Raw genomic sequence first — 22108 nt, forward strand, 5'->3', positions numbered from 1 at the left:
GCTCCTGCACCTCAGGAAGAGGTAAGTGATTAAAATCGCGGGTCCCTCACCCTTTCTGAACCTCAGTTTCCCCATCAAGGCCATGGCAAGAACAACAAACACCAGGACAGTCGTGAGCACTCTGCAAAGCCCTGTGCTGAAGTCCGCGTGAATGCTACCCTCTTGCATACGTTCACCCTTACGCTCTCGTGTCTATTTACCTTCGTATCCACCCCCTAGCTAGGAAATTACTCCCAAACTTTTAAAAATATTTGGGGATATCCTCGCCAGCATTTCCAAAAGTCAAGTGTGGGATGCCATCTGTCCTCAGTTTGGGGTGAGAGCATACTTGCTCAGTCTGCAGTGTAACCCAAACCAAACGCCGAAGCCGGCGTGCATGCGTGCACGCGTGGGACACCATGTGCTCTGTCCTGTGAGGAAAAAACCCACAGCACCGTCCAGGCCACCACTGCTTCCATTCCAGCATTGACTGGTTGAGTTGCTTGCTGGTACCAATCCTAGGGCTTGAACTCAGGGCCTGAGTGCTGTCCCTCAAGGTAAGCATTCTGCCAATTGAGCCACAGCGCCACTTCCAGTTTTCTGGTGGTTCACTGAAGATAAGAATCTCCCACGCTTTCCTGCCCAGGCTGGCTTTGAACCACGATCCTCTGATCGCAGCCTCCTGAGTAGCTAGGATGACAGGCATGAGCCACCAATGCCTGGCAAGCAGGTGAATGGTTCTTGTTTTTTGTTTTGTTTTTACAGACTCTGGGAGTGCCTGCAAGCACTTTTGTACTGCAACCATAAAGTTAGTTAGTGCTATTTTATGTCTCTACTACACTATCAGAGAATATTCCAAATCCAAAATTCTACTAACAGGTACCACAAGTCCTGGAGCACAGAAGGACATTTGCAGAGAAACTGGGAAAAATCCAAACAATGGCTACATTGTAGCTTAAAGGAACTTGTCACAAGTGAGCTATGGCAAATGTGGTGGCACTGTGGTATGAGGGGTTAAAGTTGGTTAGGGGAGGGAGGAACCCACAGAGCTGCAACTTTGCTGTGAATAAGAGCATTCCGAAAAAAGACACTTTGGGAAAATGTCATTAAGAAACGAATTGAGGCTGGCTGCTAGTGACCCATGCCTATAATCCTAGCAACTCAGGAGGCCGAGATCTAAAAATCCCAGTTCAAAGCCACTCAAGGCAGGAAAGTCTGTGAGACTCTTAGTTCCAATTTACTACTCAGAAAATGCCAGAAGCGGCGCTGTGGCTCAAGTAGTAGAGCGCTAACCTAGCGTGAAAACAACTCAGCCCAGACCCTGAGTTCAAGTCATACACTCACACACACACACACACACACACACACACACACACACACACACAATTATAATAATAAAGAAAGAAATGAATTGAGCTACAGGATTATGTCATCCGCCAGAAGGAACAGTTTTACTTTTCCCCTATTTGGATTCCATCTATGCTCCTCTCTAGCCTTTTTTGCTCTTCCGGTAGACAATGAAGATGGGTGGAGGGGAGAATGCAGTCAAGAATTCAGTAGATATACCACCAAATTGAGAAATGTAAGGGAAGCGGTGGGTCAAAGGGAGATAAGACTGTCCAAGAAGGTCACACAGATCAAGAGGCACTGGCTCCATGTACTGCTTTGTGCTCTTACACAACTACTTCAAGGTAGTAATCATTTTTGAAAAAGAAGTGAATTATAACCTGTTGGTCCAGGTGATAGTCATAACCCTTTACCCACCTCTCCCATCATTAAGAACTACTCAGCTACTCAGGAGTCTAAGCTCTGAGAAGATCAAGGTTCAAAGCCACCCAGGCACAAAGACTATAAGACTCTTATCTCCAATTAACCACAAAAAAAAAAAAAAAAAAAAACACACCAAAAAAGGAAGTGGATCTGTGGCTCAAATGGTAGAGTACCAGCCTTGAGCAAAAACAACAACAACAAAAAATCTAGAGGACAGTGTCCAGGCTCTGAGTTCAAACCCCAGTACCAGTATTTAAAACAACAACAACGCTGAACAGAGCTATGTTCGCTCTCCATTCCCAAAGGAGGAGGGGAGGGGCGTTGCGGGAGGGAAGGCAGAGAATGTGTGTAGAACTCAGGGACACAGTGAGCCTCCAGAAGCAAGCTGTAATTACACAGAAGCAGAGGAGGGCTTACAGAAAACCACCATCTCCTTGGACTCATCACAGAAGCCAAGGCCCCTTTGATGATTGCACTAAATATTTTTAGACAATATTCACTGCATGCCTGGAAAGAGCAGAAACTACGTGAGCGACCGAAAGAGGGGAAAAAAAAAAAAACCAGGCTTACATAAAAAGGCAAGTCCGCACACCTCACGGGAAGACTTTAACCCCAGGAAATTTACTCAAGAGGTGAGCCAAAATTTGCCCACATTGAAGCTTTCCCCTCCCAGTCTTGCCTCTCAAAACCCTGGAATTCTACCACGAAAGTTAATTCTCTTCCCAGTTGGACCTGTACACGAACAAAAGGCAGACAGACTCTGAATCAATGGCAGTACTAAAAGGAGGCGGCCCGAGACAGAGAGAGCAACTAGAATTATCTTGAGTCATTAACAGAGACAAAACTGACACTCAGGTCAGACGCCAGTGGCTCACACCTGTGTCATCCTAGCTACTCGGGAGGCTGAGATCTAAGGATCACGATTCAAAGCCAGCCCAGGCAGTAAAGTCCAGGAGACTCTTTATCTCCAATGAACCACCAGAAAACTGGAAGTAGTGCTGTGGCTCAAGTGGTAAAGCGCTAGCCTTGAGCACAAAGAGGCTCAGGATCGGTGCACAGGCCCTGATGATTTCAAGCCTGGCAACCAACAAATAAAAAAAAAAAAAAAAAATTGACGTTCAACAGAGACAAACCCCATTCTACTCCAGCAACTTAATATGCTTAGCAAATTATGACCTAAAAAGAGCATGCTATGTCTTTCTTGGTATAATGCAAACTCGTTATATAAAGCTCCATGATGGGTACATTTTTAATTCTGCCATGGAGGTCGGCTTTAGTTTCCCAGTTATCAAGCTGTATTTCTTCCCTCCTTCTTCTCTATCAGCCAAAATGGGCTCCTGATTGCTTGACTTCTTTGGTCCCTCGTAACTAATTTAATATCAATTATTTAGTCCTATCGCTCCAGAAAATCGCCCAAATCATTCCTTCTTCTGTGTCTGTGATAAAGCACTCCTATAAGTCAATAAAAAGATAAACAAGCCATTACATAGAAACCTGTTCTCCCTACTAAAGACTAAATATCAATTAAACTGACTAATGTAAATATGTCAATGGTTACATGTATCTTACTTTTTTTTGGCTGGTCAGTCCTGGGGCTTGAACTCAGGGCCTGGGTGCTGTCCCTGAGCCTGTTAGTACTCAAGGCTAGCACTCTACCACTTGAGCCACAGTGCTACTTCTGTCTTTTTTTTTTTTTTTTTTTTTTTTGAGTATCTTATTGGAGATAAGAGTCGCACAGGGACTTTTCTGCCTGGGCTGGCTTTGAACCACGATCCTCAGATCTCAACCTCCTGAGTAGCTAGGATGACAGGCGTGGCTTGTTTCTTACTTTTTTTTATGTTAGGGGAAAAAAAACATTGTGTAAACCCGAGCAGGATAATATGAAATGAATAATGGTAGAAGTTCTTGGAGAAATACAATGTGGAAATGTGCGGCATTAATCTGTGAATTCTCCCCAAGGGTTTGCCACAAATGTTTTAGTATCACTCTGCCAGAAGTCTATTACAGAGGCTTTCTCTTTCAGTATAAAAAAAAAATCACTGATTATTCAGACACAAACATAGACCCAAAGCAAGAATCATAAACCAACGTAGCCTGTCCCAAGAGATTCTGGGATTATTTAACACCAGGATGGCCATCTCTTGAATAGTAATTCACTTTCCAGCGTCATGTTAAACTAAAAGCGCTATTTAAGCATCATCAATGAAGTGTCCTGCCCTTTTTCTCGGTGGACTGTTGAAACCTGTTTCTTATTCAATGAACAACTTTAATGAGTTTGTGATACCACTCAAGTATGATTCAAAACCTTTTGGGAGATTGAAACTCCAAATTAAAAAATAAATGAACAACCTTGTGAAGTCATGCTGGTGGCTCACGCCTGTAATCCCAGCTATTCCGGAAGCTGAAATCTGAGGATTATGGTTCAAAGCCATCCCAGATGGGAAAGTCTATTAGACTCTTATCTCCAATTAAGCACAAAAAAAAGCAGACGTGATGCTGTGGCGCAAGTGGTAAAGTGCTAGCCTGGAGCACAAAAGCTCAGGGCCAGTGCCCAGGCCCTGAGTTCAAGCCCCAGGACAGGCATGAGAAAATGAAAACCCTGTGAAATGGGTTCACCTTTCAATGCCAGTGACTGAACATCTTTGGAGTTCTCTGCTCCATCACTCACTGGGGGTACTGGGGACCCACAAGTTTCAAGTTTCAGCCAGTCGCTCAGAGACAGCTACAAGAACATGCACACCTGTTCCCACCGAAGCTAGAATTGGACACCACGGTGGTCTGGTCACAAACACCACCATATATCTTTCAGACTGTATGATCTGGTCATTAAATTTCCAATTGTGGGTATTTATTTTTGCTCTAAAATGTGGCTATCTCAAATGCCATTTTATGATCCAATTGCTATATGAGTAACACCAAATGCTTGAATATAATGAAGCCTAAAACATTCGATTTGGTGATCCATATAAACACTGACTTTACTGCCACAATTTCCAAAACTGGGCAAACTGTCTGCATGTGGAACTGAAGAACTATCACAGCTTAAACCCCATGCTTTAACTCAGTGAACACAGATATTTGAAACCTAGGCTGAGGCTCAAGTGGTAGAGTACCTACCTCGCAAGCACCAAGCCCTGAATTCAATCTCTAGTACTGAAGGAAAAGACAAAGAAAAAAGAACTGTGGAAAAGATTTTTTTTTTGCAATTTTATAGTCCAAATCTATGATTTACCGATAACTATATACATACGTTAATAGAAGCAAGCATGCATGCAACTTATAGGAGAGCTTTAACTTCAGAAAAGATCACCCAAATCATAATAACATGCACCGCCAAGGTGGTTTCTGTCTTCAGAAACCAGCCCCAACCAAATGAATACCTGGCATTGTCTGGATGCTATTATTTTCTTGTTGTTTTGTTTTTACATTTATTTATTGCTATTGTAAAAGTGATGTGTAGAAGGGTTAGTTACATAAGTAACATTTCTTTTGAACAATATCACCTGTCTTCTCGCTCTCTCCCAGTTTTTCCCTCCCATCCCTACCCACAAGTTGTATAGTTCATTTTTCACATAGTGTCTAGTAAGTATCACTGCTGCATTTGTTCAACCTTTGTCCCACCATTTCTGTGCACCCCACAACCCTTCCAAAGACAGATAAATGAACAAACAAAAGGAAATGAAAAACAAATACAGCAACAAAGAGGGGGAAAAACACCTCTGGTTCCTTGGAGTTCATTTCAATCAATATTATTTCATATGGTCAGGTGCACAATGCTATTGTGCCTATGTGATCCTCTCCTAACAATATCCTCCTTTGGTCTCACTGTGTGAATGCCTAGAGACCTGTATAATTTATCATGTTCAAGTGTATTTTTTTTCTTTTAACATCCAGGGTGTTTACTGATAGATTCAGAGGCACATTCTAACTACCACAAAAGAGGGAAACCATGCAATCTATGTTTCTTTGGGTCTGGTTTACTTTGATTAATATAATGTTTTCCAAGCCTTCCTATTTCCTTGCAAATGGGGCAATGCCATTCTTTCTGATCAAGGAGTAGAATTCTACTGTGTATGTACATATACCACATTTTCTTGATCCACTTGTCCACTACAGGGCAGCTGGGTTGAAGCCCATTGAATGGGAGATTTTTACCAGCTATGTATCAGACGAGGGCCTCATATCTAAAACTTTGAGCTCAAAAAATTAAACCCCCAAAAATAAACTCTCAAAGAAACAACACTCCCATTAAAAAATGGACTTACAGAGAGACTTCTCAGAAGAAGACATAAGAATGGCCAATCATCACATGAAGAAACATTCAAAATCCCTGGCCATAAAAAAATGCAAATCAAAACAACATTGAGATTCTACCTCACCACAATTAGAATGGCCAATATCAAGAAAACTTACAGTAACAGATGCTGGGGGGCGGGGGGGAGGTGGCCAAAAGGGAAAGCTACTACACTGTTGGTGGGGATGCAAACTTGTTCAACCATTCTGGGAAGCAGTGTGGAGGTTCCTCAAAAGACTAAACATAGAGCTTCCCTATGACCCAGCAATTCCACTCCTGGGCATTTACCCAATAGAACACAAACAAGGTCACACTAAAGCAATCAGCACAACCATGTTCATTGCAGTATTGTTTCCCACAGTTGATGTTATTTTGAACCAACCCCTCTAAAACACTGCTTTAATATGGGGTTACCTGAATATATGAATGCTGGAACTGAGCGCCAGTGATCCATGCCTATAATAATCCTCACAAATCAAGAGACTGAGGCTCAATGTTCAAAGCTACCCCAGGAAGAAAAGTCTGTGAGACTTTTATCTCTCCAATTAACCATCAAAAAGACTCAAATGGAGCTGTGGCTCAAAGGCTCAGGCACCAGATTTGATGAAAAAGCTCAGAGGCAGTGCCCGGGGCCCTTGGTTCAAGCCCCAATACCAGCAAAAATAATGGCTGAGAATAACCACAAGAATACCTTATTGTCAAAAACAATACCATCTTATTTTTCCTCTATTCCCACTGATGAGTATGTCCATACCAAAAAAAATGTATACATACATAGTATGTTGTTTATATATATGTACATAATATTATGTATACCATATACATACACACATACACACACAGAAGGAATGTCTTTTAAAGTACACAACTATCGCCAAGGATTCACCAAAAGCCCTAAAGACCACCTACAGGAACGCAATGCCCAAAGCACCTCCTCTTCTGGAGTAACAAACCAAATTTACCACCGTCCAACCATGTATCATTCCAACACAGCTGCAACGAAACACCTGCCTCACCCGACACACCCTCAGATTATTTTGTGGGCTATTTTTTTTTTACTTTGAATAGATAAAAATCTGTACTGGCATCTGTTCATTGAAAACATCCCAAAACATAAAAGGAACAACTGGTCAACCTCAGAAGGTACAGTAGTGGTCCAGAAAAATGGTAAGACCATTGGCTAATCATGTGGATATGAACCAACAAAATAAATGACCGGCAAACAGATTAGCAACCTCAAATGAACAAACAAAAGTAACCTGTGAATGACCCAAATGTCCCTCCATGACAAATGAACCAGAAGGGTTCTTAGTCAATAGACCAAGGGGAACCAAGCAGGGAAAACACAGAAGACCCTCAAACTAGGTACATTGCTAACAGAGAAGGTAATCCAGTGAAACCCCATGATGCCACTCTCAGCTCCATCCAGAAGAGAGAAACAAAAACTTCTACCACCATCAGCAAAGAGAAGCCCTTAACTAACCCAAACGTACACCAGGAAAGCTGGCAATGGGACCATCCTACAAATCACCACGCAGAACCTGAAGCAAGGTGTGTATCCTCTACTTACGAAGATTATTTATGGGGGTTCTCGTATCCATGTTCTCGTAATGCTGGACATGGACTACGATGTTCAGGTCTCTCTCCATGTGGTCAGTGTTGCAGTGATCCTGAGGTCTCATGACATCTGCCAGGGCCCTGTTTAAAAACGAGAGAAAAAAAAAAGAATTGAGATCTGTTCATTAAAACAAGGCGATCAACACCTACCATGCGCCAGCTCCTGAACAAAAGACAAGGCTGTAGGGTCCATGGAAAATCTCATTCCATTTGGGGTGAGACAGAGAGAGAGACGGCATAAACTCAGTGGCAGTCAGAGGAGACACAATGACTCCACATAGACCATTTTCCTTGCTTTGTACAGCAGCCATGGAATATCGGTGCCATCTGCCTCCCACCCCCTTCTGCAGGCAGCTGCTAGAATTCAATGACAAATACACACACCACGGTCCTAGGTTGCATATCACACACAGATACTGGTCCTCTAGAACAGAAATGGGCCAACATCTATGGAGTACTTACCGTAAGGCAATTATGATCACACTAACCACATTAGGTACCTTAACTACACAAAGAAGAACACTATGGGGGGGAATTGTGAACCCTCCACAAATGGGAAGTGGGGGGAGGCAGAAGCAAATGAACTTGCTCAATGTCGCACAGCCAGTGGATAGTGTCTCAGTCCTCATATTTTTGTTGTGTGTGTCTCACATACTCTCCTGCCTTTGAACCACAATCCTCAGATCTCCGCACTTGGCTGAGAGGATGGGAGCACAGTTCAATCGCGATCAATGACGGTCAAGGTTAGATGGACGCTTAGGAGAACAGCATTTTCACATGGAACAGAGACAACCAGCATCAACCAGATCAACCAACCCACTTCTTCATCTACCCTCTGCCATGGATGTGCCTTGACCTACAAATACCTTTAAAAGATACAGAATATTGTAGAGACTATTGCTCACATAGGCATCTTTTGCTTCAATGGTGTTTTAACCGGAAACTTTGTGCTGCCTTTATCTTTTGCACACCCAACACCAAAATTTGCACACCCAAGTTCAAAAGTCCCCAATGGCTGAAGGAAGCATTTCCTTGCTCCCTTCCAGATATCCATCATCACCCTAGGCAGCCCCCATATTTCACTTACCTGGAAGGAGAATGGGTTCCACGTGCAGCAGCCACTATCAAGATGATAGGAACCGATCAATCAGAATAGATGCCAGCTACCAACATTCAGCTGGTTCATTACCAACCAGAACACCCAATTCTGTTACGCATTTCTACCTCTGACCCCTGAACACCAATGCAATGAACATCTTCGTATAGACTTTTTCTTAAACTAGGGAGAGCTCTTTCCAGTGCACATACTCAAAGAGTGACTAGGCTATGTTTTGGAATGTCCCAGATGTACCTAGCTAATCAGACCCTTGGAGCTCACAGAAAGGGAGATGGAAAAGGAAGAGGAGCTGTGGGGGAGGAATGAGGGGCCAACACCCATCACCTATGAACGCAAGAGCTCCAGCCTGTCTGCTGAGACCTACCCACCCCAAGAGATTCTCACCCTGACATCTGTCCATCAATGCATCGACAACACCCAGAAACTTGAAGGGAATTGCTGGGTCCATTCGCACCTTACTGGGTCAGAATCACCCCACCTCCCCAGAACTGGGCCCAGTAGAAGGCCTTTTCCTAGGCCCTCCCTGTGTGTCTGCTGAAGACTCAAGTTAGAGACATGCCAGAGCAAGAGAGGCCTGAGGGAAGGTCTGAAGATGATACAGTGACCTCAGAGGGTAAGAACCAGGGCTGATGAGAAGTCTCGGGTGAGGAAGAGACATAGTACGGCCCAGAAAGAGGTCTTGCATGAATTAAAAAAAACACACCACGGAATCCACTAAGAAACAGGAGAATAAAACAACAGCTCTCGATCGTTTGTTCACTCAATAAATGTTTATTGTCTACTATGTGCCATGCATGATGCGAGGCCCCGGGGGTACAGCTGTGCACAAGCTGAACGAGGTCGCAGCCTTCCTGGAGCTTACATTCTATGGGAGAGAACAAGAAAATAAATAAAATATGTTAAATAAGTAAAGGCCGCAAATAAACAAACAAGCACACAGAGGGTAGTGCCGTCAAAAGAGACTGGTGCACAGCAGCGATTTTCCACAAGAGCCCGGAAACACCAAGAAACGATCCAAATGTCCTCCAACGCATGGATGAGCGAGCGCACACACGCGTGTGATACGAAACAGAATAGCACTCAGCCACAAGAAGGGAGGAAGCCCACACAAGCCATACAAAAAGCCCAGCCAGAAAAGCCAAGCACAAAAAGCCACGAACTATGAGTCCTTGTATGCAAAATGTCCACAACCACAACGGGCAATTGCACGGACAGCGAGCAAGCGGTGGCTCTTCGGTTGCCAGAGGCCGAGGGTTGAGAGAAAAGTCATGGGAAGGGGCAACTAATAGATATGGCAGGTTTTCTCTTTAGCGTGACTAAAATTACTGAGCTAAACAGTGGACATGATTGGCGCAATGTTGAGATTGTAACAAGAAGTCACTGAATTATATACAATCTTGTCATTGAGCGATGTGGTGCGACTTCATGAAGAGGCGACACTTCAGGAAGGAGGAGGATTCAGGAACCTGATGGTACAGTTTGCATTTGGAAAGTTCCAGAAGGCCCATGTGTTAAAGCTTGGTCCCCAGCTTGGCACTCTTGGGAGGTGGTGAAAGCTGGAAGGGGTGGTACGGGCTGTGAATTCGGTCTTCTAGGTCATGGGGGTGGGGGGAAGGGGCCGTGGCCTGGAAGGAGACTCCGGAACCCTCATCTCTTCTGCTTTCTTTCTCAGTCTTTGACCATCCCTCTATCACGTACTTTCTGCTCAGGGGTACTCTCCCACCGTGGGACCAGAGGCAACAAGGCCTACTGGTCAGGGCCCCTTCAGAACTCTGCATTCCCATAAAACCTTTCCTCTCTGTAAGTCCATGTCGCCTCGAGTATTTGAGCAAGTCACAGAACGCAGACCAACACACGGAATCCACTGAGAAACAGAATAGACAGGAGAAGGCATCTCAGAGAGGACACACGGAGGTGCAAAGGGTCTGAGGCAGGAAAGAGATAGATACTTGAAGACCAGCCAGGGATAGCAATAAAACTAGAGTCGGGCAAGTCAAGAGGAGGGCACTTGGAGGAAGGAAGGAAAAACTGCCCCCAGTCAGCCAGCCCAGCTAATCAGCCAGCGGAGGGCCTGAGCGGAGTTTTGAAATCCAAGTTCAGGCTCCTTCCTACCTCTGTGCGGCAAGCGGGGAAGTTGTGAGATGGGGGACAGAGGCCTACACCCTCTCCCCCCTCCCCCAACCACCTAACTTGCCTTTCGCACTCCTAAACAGGTGCTTCATCCTGGACGTCAAGGGGTCGCTGAATTCCTCTGTAATTGAACGGAAAATTATTTATGCATTTTCCTTGAGCAAGAAGCCAGGCTGTTCCCCCAGACACGGGGATTTCCCCCCACCAAAAAGATAGGAAAGGAAGGTTATTGGGAGTGGCTACCATGAGTGTGGACCACACTGCCATCTACAGAGGCCCTGGGCTTCTCCAAGGTGCTGAAACTTGGGGCATGCCAGTCTCAAAGCCAAGGATGCCCCCACCCTGCCCCGCCACTCTCTAACTCCACCCCAGTCCACCCAGCTGGTCCACCATTCCCAGAATATGCAGTGGAGATGAGGAGTCTTAGCACCATTCACTCCCTGGACAAGAAGTCTCCAGAGTCAGCCTACTCCAAGGACTGCATAAAATGAGCCAGCCTAGGGAAAGAACATGCCTGTTCTGCATATGGTCTTTCATCCTTAAAAACCTAAGAGCCGGGCACCGGTGGCTCACGCCTGTCATCCTAGCTACTCAGGAAGGCTGAGATCTGAGGATCACAGTTCAAAGACGCCAGCCCAGACAGGAAAGTCCATGAGACTCTGATCTCCAATTAGCCACCAACTGGAAGTGGCGCTGTGGTTCAAGTGGTACAGCACTCACCTTGAGCTGAAGAGCTGAGGGACAGCGCCCAGGCCCAGAGTTCAAGCCCCACAACCAACAACAACAACAAAAATAAGATGAAATCTGGCCCTGGCATGGTGGTACACACACCAGGCATAACTTGCAGCCACTTGGGTGGCAGAAGATAAGAATATTGCAATTCAAGACCAGTGCAGGGGCTTAGGGCTGGGGGGAGGGGGGGAGAAGCTGTAAGATCCTTCCCATCCAATGAGCCCAGGTTACAGGAACACACATGTAATCCTAGCTACACCAGAGGTGGTGACTGGTAGGAGGATCTTAAGTATGAAGGTGGCTTGAGCCAAGAGCGCAAGACCCTTATCAACAAAACTACAGCAAAGTGCCATGGTTTGAGTGGTAGAGAGCCTGCCTAGCAACCACAAGGCCTTGAATTTAAACCCCAGAAACATTGGGGGGGGGGGGTAAGAAGAGGAAAGTGGAAAGAGAGGGAGGAGGGGGAGATCAGTTTAATTACATGGATGACAGTACAGTCAGACTAGTCATGGATGACTGACTAGTCCATCCCCATCCGGTATTAAGAATCAGAGACTCTGAACCCAGCAAGGTGCCTCTCAGCACCACCCTGGCTGGGTCATGCTGCCTGCATTACATCCATTCACGCCCAAAGGGATCATACGGGCTATGTCCTTTTTTTTTTTAATTGTTATTATAAAAGTGATATACAGCCGGGCACTGGTCACTCAAGCCTGTAATCCTAGCAACTCAGGAGGCTGAGATCTAAGGATCCCAGTTCAAAGACAGCCCAGGCAGCGAAGTCTGTGAGACTCTTATCTCCAATAAACCACTAGAAAACCAGAAGTGGTGCTGTGGCTCAAGTGGTAGAGCACTAGCCTTGAGCTGAAGAGCTGAGGGACAGCGCCCAGACCCAGAGTTCAGGCCCCACAACCAACAACAAAAAAAAAGTGATGTACAGAAGGGTTACAGTTACACAAGTCAGGTAACAAGTACATTTCTTTTTGGACAGTGTCACCCATGCCCCAGCTCTCTCCCAGGTTTCCCCTCCCATCCCCACTCACAAGTTGTGTTGTTCATTTTCAACATAGTATCTAGTGAGTACCACTGGTGCATTTGTTCACCCTCTGTCCATTTCTGTGCCCCTGTTTACTCTCCCAAAACCAGATACACGAACAAACAAAACCAAAAAAAAGGCAACAAAGGGGAAAAAAATCTCTTGTTTCCATTTCCTGGAGTTCATTTTTGACAAACATTATTTTGTAGGATCAGATGCAAGTAGACGTTGTGCCTTTGTGCTCCTCTCCTGAGACTTTTTTTTGGCCATACTAACCTCCCCAACCCAGACAACTTGGCTTGAAAAATACACACTATACACATATGCACTCACATACCCCTGACAGATCCACAGGCCAAAGGCAGAGCTGGGCAAGCACAAGAAAGCAGAAGTAAGCCAGGTGTGGCACACACCTGTAGTCACAGCCCTGGGGAGTCAGAGGCAGGAGGGTGGTGGGTTCAGGGTGGGCAGCCTGGACTACACAGTGAGATCCTGTCTTGAAAACAGCACCACCACCAAACAGACAATACAGAGTGTCTGGGCTCCTTGGTCGCTTTTCACCAGGATAAAGCAGGGATGGTCTCTTCAGATCCAAACAAATCAGCCAAAAATACTCAAAACCCTCCTGGGGAATATTCCAGACATGGTTTTGTTTATTTATTCATGAGGAACATCGCCCTCTGTGCCCATGATGCTTTGAAATCGTAGCTAATAAGAGTAGGAAATCATCCCAACCCAGCCACAGATTCTTCAGTGATGTTTATCACACTTCTGGCCCCAAACTCCAGTACTTGCACATACTTTCATTTACAACCTATCTCCTAGTCGTTCGTGGGCCCGTGCATCTACAGATTGGCAGTGTGTTGGGGTACATAATTTTTTTCAAAAAAATTTAAATGTGGACATGTGCAAACGAAGAAATTATGACAGCCAAGGGAAAGAACCAACCATGCGTCATTAAAAACAAACGAATGCCTAAGGACCTGGCACTGGTCTGTGGTCTATAACTTGGGCGCTCCTTAGACTTTTAACTTGCAATTTTAGTACCTAAGAGAATTGGTTTTAAAAATGCAGAGTCTGACTCAATAACCAGAGGTGAGAGATGAGAGTCAGCTGACGTTTTGAGAGGACCAGCCACCCAGTACCCACCTGATGAGTACTGAGATCTTAAGTACTGTGAGGGTTAGAAGGGTCCATTCCCCCCCCACACCATCCATCCACATACTTGATCAATCTTACTCTAGGTATTCTTGGATGATGAGATGAACATTAAATGGATGAACTGCATCAAGCAGATGATCAACCTTCATGTAGGTGGGTGCCATCTTATCCTGTGATGGTCCAACGAAAGACCACCCCTTCCCCGGAAAGGAGAGAATTCTCCCACAGAAGGCCTCAGAACCAAAGCGTTGTATTACTTCTGGGTCCAACAGCATTCAGCCTGCTGGCCTTCACCCTTGACCTGAGACTTGTCCCCAGACCCAGGACTTACAAGCTCCATACATTGGTTGTTGGGCAGGCTACAAGTGCTTTCCTTATTGGAGGAGGGAGGGAGGGAGGGCACTCCACATTGCCAGATGCCAGTGGCTCAGAGTGGCTCAGGCTAGAATCCTAGCTACTCAGGAGGCTGAGGTCTGAGGATCGAATTTCAAAGTCAGCCCTGGAAAGAAAAATCTGTTAAGACTCTCATCTCCAATTAACCACAGGGGGCGGGGAGGAGGGAAGCTGGAAGTGAAGCTGTGGTAGAATGTCAGCTTTGAGAGAAAAAAAAAAAAAAGGCTAAGAGAGAGCATGAGGTCCTGAGTTCGAGCGCCTATGCTGGCACAAAAAAAAAGAAAGAAAAAAAGAAAGAAAAGAGAAAATGCTTTGACATTCCTTAGCTATGTTCCAGGCCCTTGTGTTAACATGATCGTGTCTGAAGTTGAAAAATGAATGAATACCAGCAATTTCACCAGATTCGACTCTCAGTATTGCTTGCTGACAGGCTTCCTTGTGTGTTACCTGACCCCCAATATTTTTGCCACTGGCTCCGTGGAGGCAGAAATACCTCTACTACCATAGACAGTCCACACTGAGCCTGGAGGTCTGCGTGCGCGCTGGTGGGTCCGATTGGATGTGTGAACTATGTAACTATGTCCACCAGGGCACCAGAAACCACAAGAGTCAACTGCCCGGGTATCAGCACACAACTCTGAAGACAAGATGATCCTGTCCTTGTTTCCCTGGCTGTGATGATCACAGAAGATAGCAAACTGACCAATCAATAAATTAGTAACCCCAAGCTGGCGTTGGTGGCTCACGCCTGTCATCCTAGCTACTCAGGAGGCTGAGATCTGAGGAGCACGGTTCAACGCCAGCCTGGGCAGGAAATTCCATGAGACTCTGATCTCCAATAAACCAGTAGGAAACCGGAAGTGGTACTGCAGCTCAAGTGGTCGAGTGCTAGCCTTGAGCTGAAGAGCACAGGGACAGCACCAAGCCCAGAGTTCAAGCCCAACGACCCACAAAAACAAACCCAAAAAACAAAAATTAGTAATCTCATAGTAAACCACAATACAGAGTGAAGCAGGTAATCCTGAGAAATACACAGAATGGGAGGGGAAGGGGGGAGGGAGAAGGGGCCAAATAAGGCTGAGGAGTCAGAAAAAGCCTTCTGGGAGCAAGACTCTGAAGCTGACGTTTGAATAACAGACGGACGGACGGACGCATGGTGACAAGCTTGCCATCTGAATTCTGATGGAAGAGAATCGGAGCCCAGGTGGGGATGGGCTTGGCCCCTCTCAGGGAGGAACAGGGGAAGGTCACTTCACTTTGCCATCACCGTGTGCGAACAGAAGATGAGGGTCTTTCCCAACAGAGCGCTCTGACAGGTGCCCGGAGCTCATGCCTGTAATCCCGGCTACTCGGGAGTCTGAGATCTGTGGATCACTGTTTGACGGGAACCTGGACAAGAAAGTCCATGAGACACATATCTTCCATTAGCCAGCAAAAAAAAAAAAAAGAAGCCAGAAGTACAGAGTGTGGTTCAAATGATACAGTGCTAGCCTTGAGTGAAAAAGCTCAGAAACAGCCCTCAAGCCCTAAGTTCAAGCCCCAGAACTGGCACCAGAACAAAAAGCAAGGGGAACGCAGCCACCAACCAGCGGCAGACAAAGCCTACAAGCAAAACAACTTCAGAGGGTGACATTGTCCACCCAGAAATGTGCTCTTCACAACTTCAGAGACGTTCCCTGACCAACAGCCATACACAGGCACACGTGGCCCTGCTCGGGCTCAGACAGCTGGGCCAGGCCACGGGTTCACCCCCCTTCTCCCCCCAAAGTGTGGTGATGGACAGATGGGAGAGAAGCTGGAAGACAATGTGAAAACACAACCAAAACAAAAGAAACACACCAGGCACAGGAAAGGAAGAGTACTGAATCCTTCTTCGCAAAGGATTCTAGCTCTCAGGATTCTGTGCTATGCCCTTTCCCAACTTGGATTTTTCTTTTTTTTTTTTTAATTCTGTTTGAAGATGAGCAGAAGAATGACACGTGAGCTCTGATTGGCCTCCAGTGGAGAGAGCTTCAGACGCTGTTCCCTGCCCTCAAGGTCGCTGCTCACCAGCGCCTCCACCAAGAGACCTGGCCCAGCCAGGGGCAGACGTAAAATATATATATACACCTCGGCCCCTTGATCCGGGGCGAAGGCACACAATGTTTGTTTGCTGGGCGCTCAGCCTCTGTCAGAGATAAGAGGAGGTGGACAATCCTGCAGGTGTGAACTCAGAGGCTGCCCACTGCCTAGCAGGCAAGGTCCCTACCCTCTGGCTCTGAAATCAGAGCACCGGGGAGCTGGTGTAGCCTCTTGGAAAGCAAGCCTCCTCCCGCGCCGCTGCAAATGGCAGCCTGTCACTGAACCTACCTCGTGGGGGAGGGGTGTGAAATTAAATGAGAATTTACACATAAGCTTATGGCAAAATTGCAAAGCCAAGCCAGGGTTCTTCGATATCACCCAGACAACACTTCGCGGTGTGCTGGAGCTAGATAGACTCCAACCTCTCTTCCCTAGGCTGCACACGGCGCCAGCTCCTCCTGAGCTGATGAAAATGCAACTCCAGAGAGGTTCGGAGACCAGCCTGGTGACACAGAGCAAGGGTTGAACACTGAGATCTGAACATCACTCTGCTCAGTAGACACAAGGGGACAGGTTCCAAGAAGAAGAACACGAGAAAAGGTCATTGTGGCTGAGCAGGGAGTTACTTGGCAAGCCTGGTCCTTGGGGAATTCTCAAAGAACGAGAATCTCAGAGAGGTGAAGCAACCTTCCCAAGGTCACACAGCTAGAAAGTGACTGAGCTAGGGTAAGATCTCAGTATATTCGGGCCAGTCAGTCCACCCAGTTGGCAGATGACAGAGCCACCTGTCACAGACCTGAAGGAAAAGCCCCGGCTCTGAGACACATCTGGGGGATGCGGGGATATTCTGTTAGGGCTGGGAATTCCAGAACAAAGAGCAGGGAATTGTGATTGGCATAGTGATGGATCTGTTGAGCATGCTTGGTCCTAAGAGATCCAGGCAGACACATTTAGGGGCTCGGTGTCAAGTCTGCAAATTATTATCCAATGTTGTGAGCAAAAAAGGGAAAGAGAGAAAGATAAGAGATGGTAAAGAGAGGGAGGGAGAAAAGAGAGGGGAGGGGAGGGAGAGACCAAAGGAAGAGGGGGGAGAGGAAAAAGGATGGAGTACACAAGAAAAAAAATCTAAGAATGAAATATTGAAGCAATTAAGCCAATCTGGGGGGGGGGGAGAACCTAAAACCATTTAGATTAGTAGTTCTCAACTGTGTTTGGGGGGATGTCCCTCCTCTTCTACATCTGGAATATCTGGAGATTTTTTTCTTCACTTTGGTGACAGGTGCAGGGTATGGATTGCTGACTATCAAGCCCGAGAAGTGAACGTGCCAAGGTCAAGAAACCTTAGCCTGGGCACAGGCCAGGGGAAGATTCCTTATTCCAGCAAGATCCTTGTGTGTTTACTGTGGTTCACAATGACAAACTATGGGAAACTTTAAAAAAAAAAAAAAAAGCCATACGTGGAAGTATCTGGCAGGCAACACAAAACCTCATCGCTTGGGGAGCTGAAAGACAAACCCTTCCTTCAGAAAACCTGCTGAAGCTGCATAGAACCAGCGTCTCTGCGGCCCTCCCAGGATAGCCTTCATTCCCTCTGCCCGGTCCCTGTCTGTCTGTCTGTTCTCAGCCCTCATCATCTCAGGCCTCTGAAGCTGTACACTGCTGAGCCGGAGAGTTCTGTTGGGAAATCAAATATGGGGCGGGGGGGGGGGGGGTTTCCACAAGTGTGCAATGGTTTTGCAGCCACCTGCTATGTCCTTGATAAAGAGTGCTTTGGGGTGGGAGACAACCCAAGAATCCCTTGCAGCTCCAGACAAGAATGAAGAGGCTGAGGCCGCCTGGCCCCCTAGCAGCCTCTCGGCGGCGGCCCAAGCTTGGAGTGCTGGCTGCACCAGACGATGCCCAGGTAAGAGCTAATGAGCCAATCACCACACGGCAGGCAACTCTGACTGACAACAGGCTAGCAGAACAAGAGGCATTCGCAGAAGACCGGGGAACAGCCCAACAAACACGAAGGTGACACACGCATAGAAAAGCAGCAAGGAAGTACAAATTAACAATCACACCAGCCCCCTTCCTTCCTCTCCGATTCACCGTCCATCGCCTGATCCAGTACCAAATAATTCCCAAACCCAAGATCTGTTTCTCCAAAGCGTAGACTACTTGGCATGGGGGGTGGGAGGGAAGGGGAGGGAGTAGAGCCGATTTCTGGGGCCCATTCCCAACCTATTGATTCAGAATCTCTGTGAATGGAACTCAAGACCCTGCTCTTGGGAACCCCAACACCCACCCCCCCCACACACACACTGGCACCACCTTCCAATCCTGAGACAGGGTCTGAGCACATCTGCTTACTGCAGGCACAAGTTGAAAGCAGGAGACCGGAAACTATACAACCTCTCATCATGTGACTTCGGCCAAAACCACCACATCTGCACTGTGGGTTCCTCGTATGAAAACGGTAACTAAAAGCACCTGTTTCATAGGGTAGCCTTGAGAACTGAGTCCCTTCCCCCACACACATATACACGTACACATACATACACATAGGTGTACACACACACACACACACACACACACGTACCATGGTGAGCCCCAGCAAGTGTTTGTCTTTTTTTTTTTCTTTAACAGTGATTGGCTAAATGGTAGAATCACCTGGGATAGTTTTCAAATACACAGAGACTCGGGCCCTACCTGAAACCGTCACTTAAATAATGAAAGGTGGGATTCCCCACACCACAAGATCTCCTTTAAAGATTTACAGGTGATTCTCTCTGCCCCCAAAAAGCAACAAGGTGGGGGGAAGCTGCCTTAGAAATCAACAATTCTCTGCTTCAATTAGAGCCACTTGCTAGTATGTTTTTTTTTTTTCAAATGGACTTTCTTTATTCTAGAATTGCCAAAATAAATACCTGGAGAGCCTGTCTGGGGGCACTGTTGTCCCAGGACTGAGTACGCCCTAAATGGTGCCTGAAAACAGATCTTTTCTGGCACCTGCAACCCACTCCACTAGTCACACACCTCTCAAAAAAAAAAAAAAGCTGGTAGGGGGCACAACAAGGAATCCAGGTGCCTCCTGGGTCCTGAGGAACTAGTGGAGATCAATTTGGCCCAGGTCAAAGAAGTCTTGAAGGTTGCTGGGGTCTCTTCCTCCCAAACACACCCCCAAAGGCTGACTTCTCTCCAACATCACCCCCTCCTCCCACACCTGGAAGGGCCTCCTGAGGGCGGGCTCTGGTCAGGCAAAGCTGAGGGGAGACTCGGGCTGCTGTCCACCTGCATGCAGCCTGCCTGTCTCTCAGCAATGTCCCCACAGAGCCACACCACTGACGTGGCCCTTCGTCCATCCATTTCTCCCTCCACACTTAGCACAGACCTTGGGGACTGGCGTCCCCCTGAGGACTGGGCCTTGAGGAGGGGACCCAGCAGCTGGTGGAGTTGGTGATGGGGTTATTACTCTGGGGTTGTGGGACAGTGGGGTTTGGATAGACCTGGATTTCCTGAATCCTCCACAAGCTTGTTTCTCAATCTCAAACCCCACTCCCTACCTAAACCAACCAGGACTTCCTCACCTCCTCTCTTCCGGGTCCCCTCCAAATCCTTCCCCTTTAGGGGACAAAAAAAAAATTCATCAGATACTCTGCGTATAAATAGAAAATAATTACTACTGAGGTGGTGATGTTCCTTTGCCTATTTTTGGTGGGTGTCTTTGTTCAGATTTTTTAAGGCACGCACAGGAGCGCGTGCACACACACAGGCGTGCACACACAGACACACTGGCCCCTGGTGGGGGGGGGGGAGGGGGCGGGACACAGGGACTTCATTGCCAGGACTGAGAAGGAAAAATAAAGGGGTGCGGGACAATTAAGGCGTCCACCCCAGCCCTGTCTGCTTCTTTGACCCAATCCGGCTTTTCCACGACCTCACACCAACTCCCAGGCTTCTCACACCCGCACACGCACACGCACACACACACGGCTCTGTGGCTGCAGTCCTGCTCCCAAAGTTACTGAGTTGTGAGGATTTACACACACACACACACGCACGCACGCGCGGGCGCGCAAAAGGCAAACAGCTCCATTAATTTCTAACTGCCTTTCCTCCCATCTGCTGCGACTTGCATAACGAATAAAAAGCAGGGGGGAAAGTTGACGAATCGGGGTGCAGGGGTGTGGGACGAGGAGTGGAGGGGGGGGTGTGGTGGAGGAGGGGGTTGTCCCGGGGGAGGGGGGGCAGGGGCGGGCAGCATGCAAGCATGCCTGCGGCCTCGGGAGGAGGGTGGGAGGGGGCAGGAGGGAAAAGCGGGGCTCCTGGTTGAGGGGGGCACACGGGCAAGATGAAGTCGCGGTTCCCCCACGCGAGGCTTTTGTTCTTGCCCTCCTCTCCCTCTCCCCCCCTTTTTTGCCAGTTCCCTCTCTCACGCGGGGCCTCACACACACGCCCCCCCCCCACACCCCGTCCTTTGGAGGCTCGCCTGCCTCTGTTTACCTAGAGGTTTAGCATCTGTCTGGAATTGGAGGTTGGGGATGGCGGTGGAGGGGGGGGGGGCGCATGGATCCCTTTCTCCCAACCTCCCTCCGCCCTTACTCCCGCAACAGGGGTGAGGGCTGAGCCGCCCCCCGCCCCCCGCCATGGCACGCAGTCAAGCTCGCCCTCGCCTCGGCCCAGCCCCGCGCCCCTTCCCCATGCGCGCACGCGCGCGCGCGCACCAGACAAAGTTGGCTTCCCAGGGGACCTCCCCCCTGCGGGGAGAGCTGGGGTGAGGCGGGGAGGACTCGGAGGGAAGGAGGGAGCTTTGCCCCCCCCTCTCCCCAGAGGAGAACCGAGCGGAGGGGGGGGAGGAGGGAGGGCAGCCCACCTGGACATGTGCTCCCTCTGGGGTCGGTGCGCCTTCTCCAAGCCCAGCTTGGTGAAGATGCCCACGAGCACCATGACGGCCACCACCCCGCAGATGATGTAGACGATCAGGTTGGTCTTGTCCTTGGTGGGGTCGTGCAGGGGGTCGTCCTTGCGCGCGGGGGGCTTGCCGGTGTTGAGCCAGAGCGGGGTGTCGTAGTTGGTGCAGGTGCTCTGGTTCAGGCGCCGCTTCTTGAAGGTGCAGCAGAACCGGAAGCCGCACGTCCCGCAGCAGAAGATGAAGTCGCCCGAGCTGCAGTTGAATGGCGGGTCCCACTGGCCCATGACATCGAAGTAACCCCGACAGAAGTCCGGCGTGGGCGCCCGGGTCGGGGGTGCGTCCGAACCCCCGGTGCCCTCGGCGGCCTCTCCGGAGGCCGCCCCGGAGCGATTGCCTCCCGTCAGCACCACCACGCCGCCCAGTTGCGCCAGCGGCCCGAGCCCGGCTCGCTCCTGCGCCCGGCACACGCGGGCGCACAGCTCCGTGAGGCAGCAGCCGAGGAGCAGCCGGAGGACGCGGCGCATCGTGTCTCCCAGCCCGGGCTCGACCGCTCGGCCGCCTCCGCCGCCGCCGGAGCCGGAGCCGCTGCAGCCGCCTCTCGAGTCGCGGCCGAGGCTGCTGCCGGGGGCTGCGAGCCGCCGCGGGCCGCACATGCAGGGAGCCGCGCGGGGCGCCCGGGGGGTCGGCGGCCACGGCGCCCGGCTCAGCCTGCGTTCGCCTCCAGCGCGCCGCGCGCCGAGGGGCCGGGCCGGGGAGGAGCGCGCGGGGCCGGGCCGGGCGGGGAGGGATGGGGAGTAGAGGGGGGGGAGAGTGGAGAGGACGGCGGGGCGGGGGGCCGAGCGAGCCACGGGGTGCAGGTCCGGCGGGCCACGGAGAGAACGGAGACGGGGTGAGGAGAACCGGGGAGACTGGCCGCGCCGCCCC

General features: G+C 48.8%; 1 protein-coding gene across 2 annotated transcripts in view; it reads right to left on the bottom strand.

Moving 5' to 3' along the window:
- The window catches only part of Shisa9 (shisa family member 9), a 190716-nt gene extending 169008 nt beyond the window's left edge, over nt 1-21708 (bottom strand). For both annotated transcript variants that reach the window (XM_042698421.1, XM_042698420.1), the window contains exons 1-2: nt 21146-21708; nt 7614-7741 (exon numbers count right to left, since the gene is read on the bottom strand). In XM_042698421.1, the coding sequence (XP_042554355.1) occupies nt 7614-7741; nt 21146-21708 (691 nt within the window). The remainder of the gene's footprint in view (nt 1-7613; nt 7742-21145) is intronic.
- Between the last annotated feature and the right edge of the window lie 400 nt (nt 21709-22108).

The sequence above is a fragment of the Dipodomys spectabilis genome, unplaced genomic scaffold (genome assembly GCF_019054845.1).
Source record: "Dipodomys spectabilis isolate Male_0828 unplaced genomic scaffold, ASM1905484v1 ptg000231l, whole genome shotgun sequence".
NCBI classification, from domain to species: Eukaryota; Metazoa; Chordata; class Mammalia; order Rodentia; family Heteromyidae; genus Dipodomys; species Dipodomys spectabilis.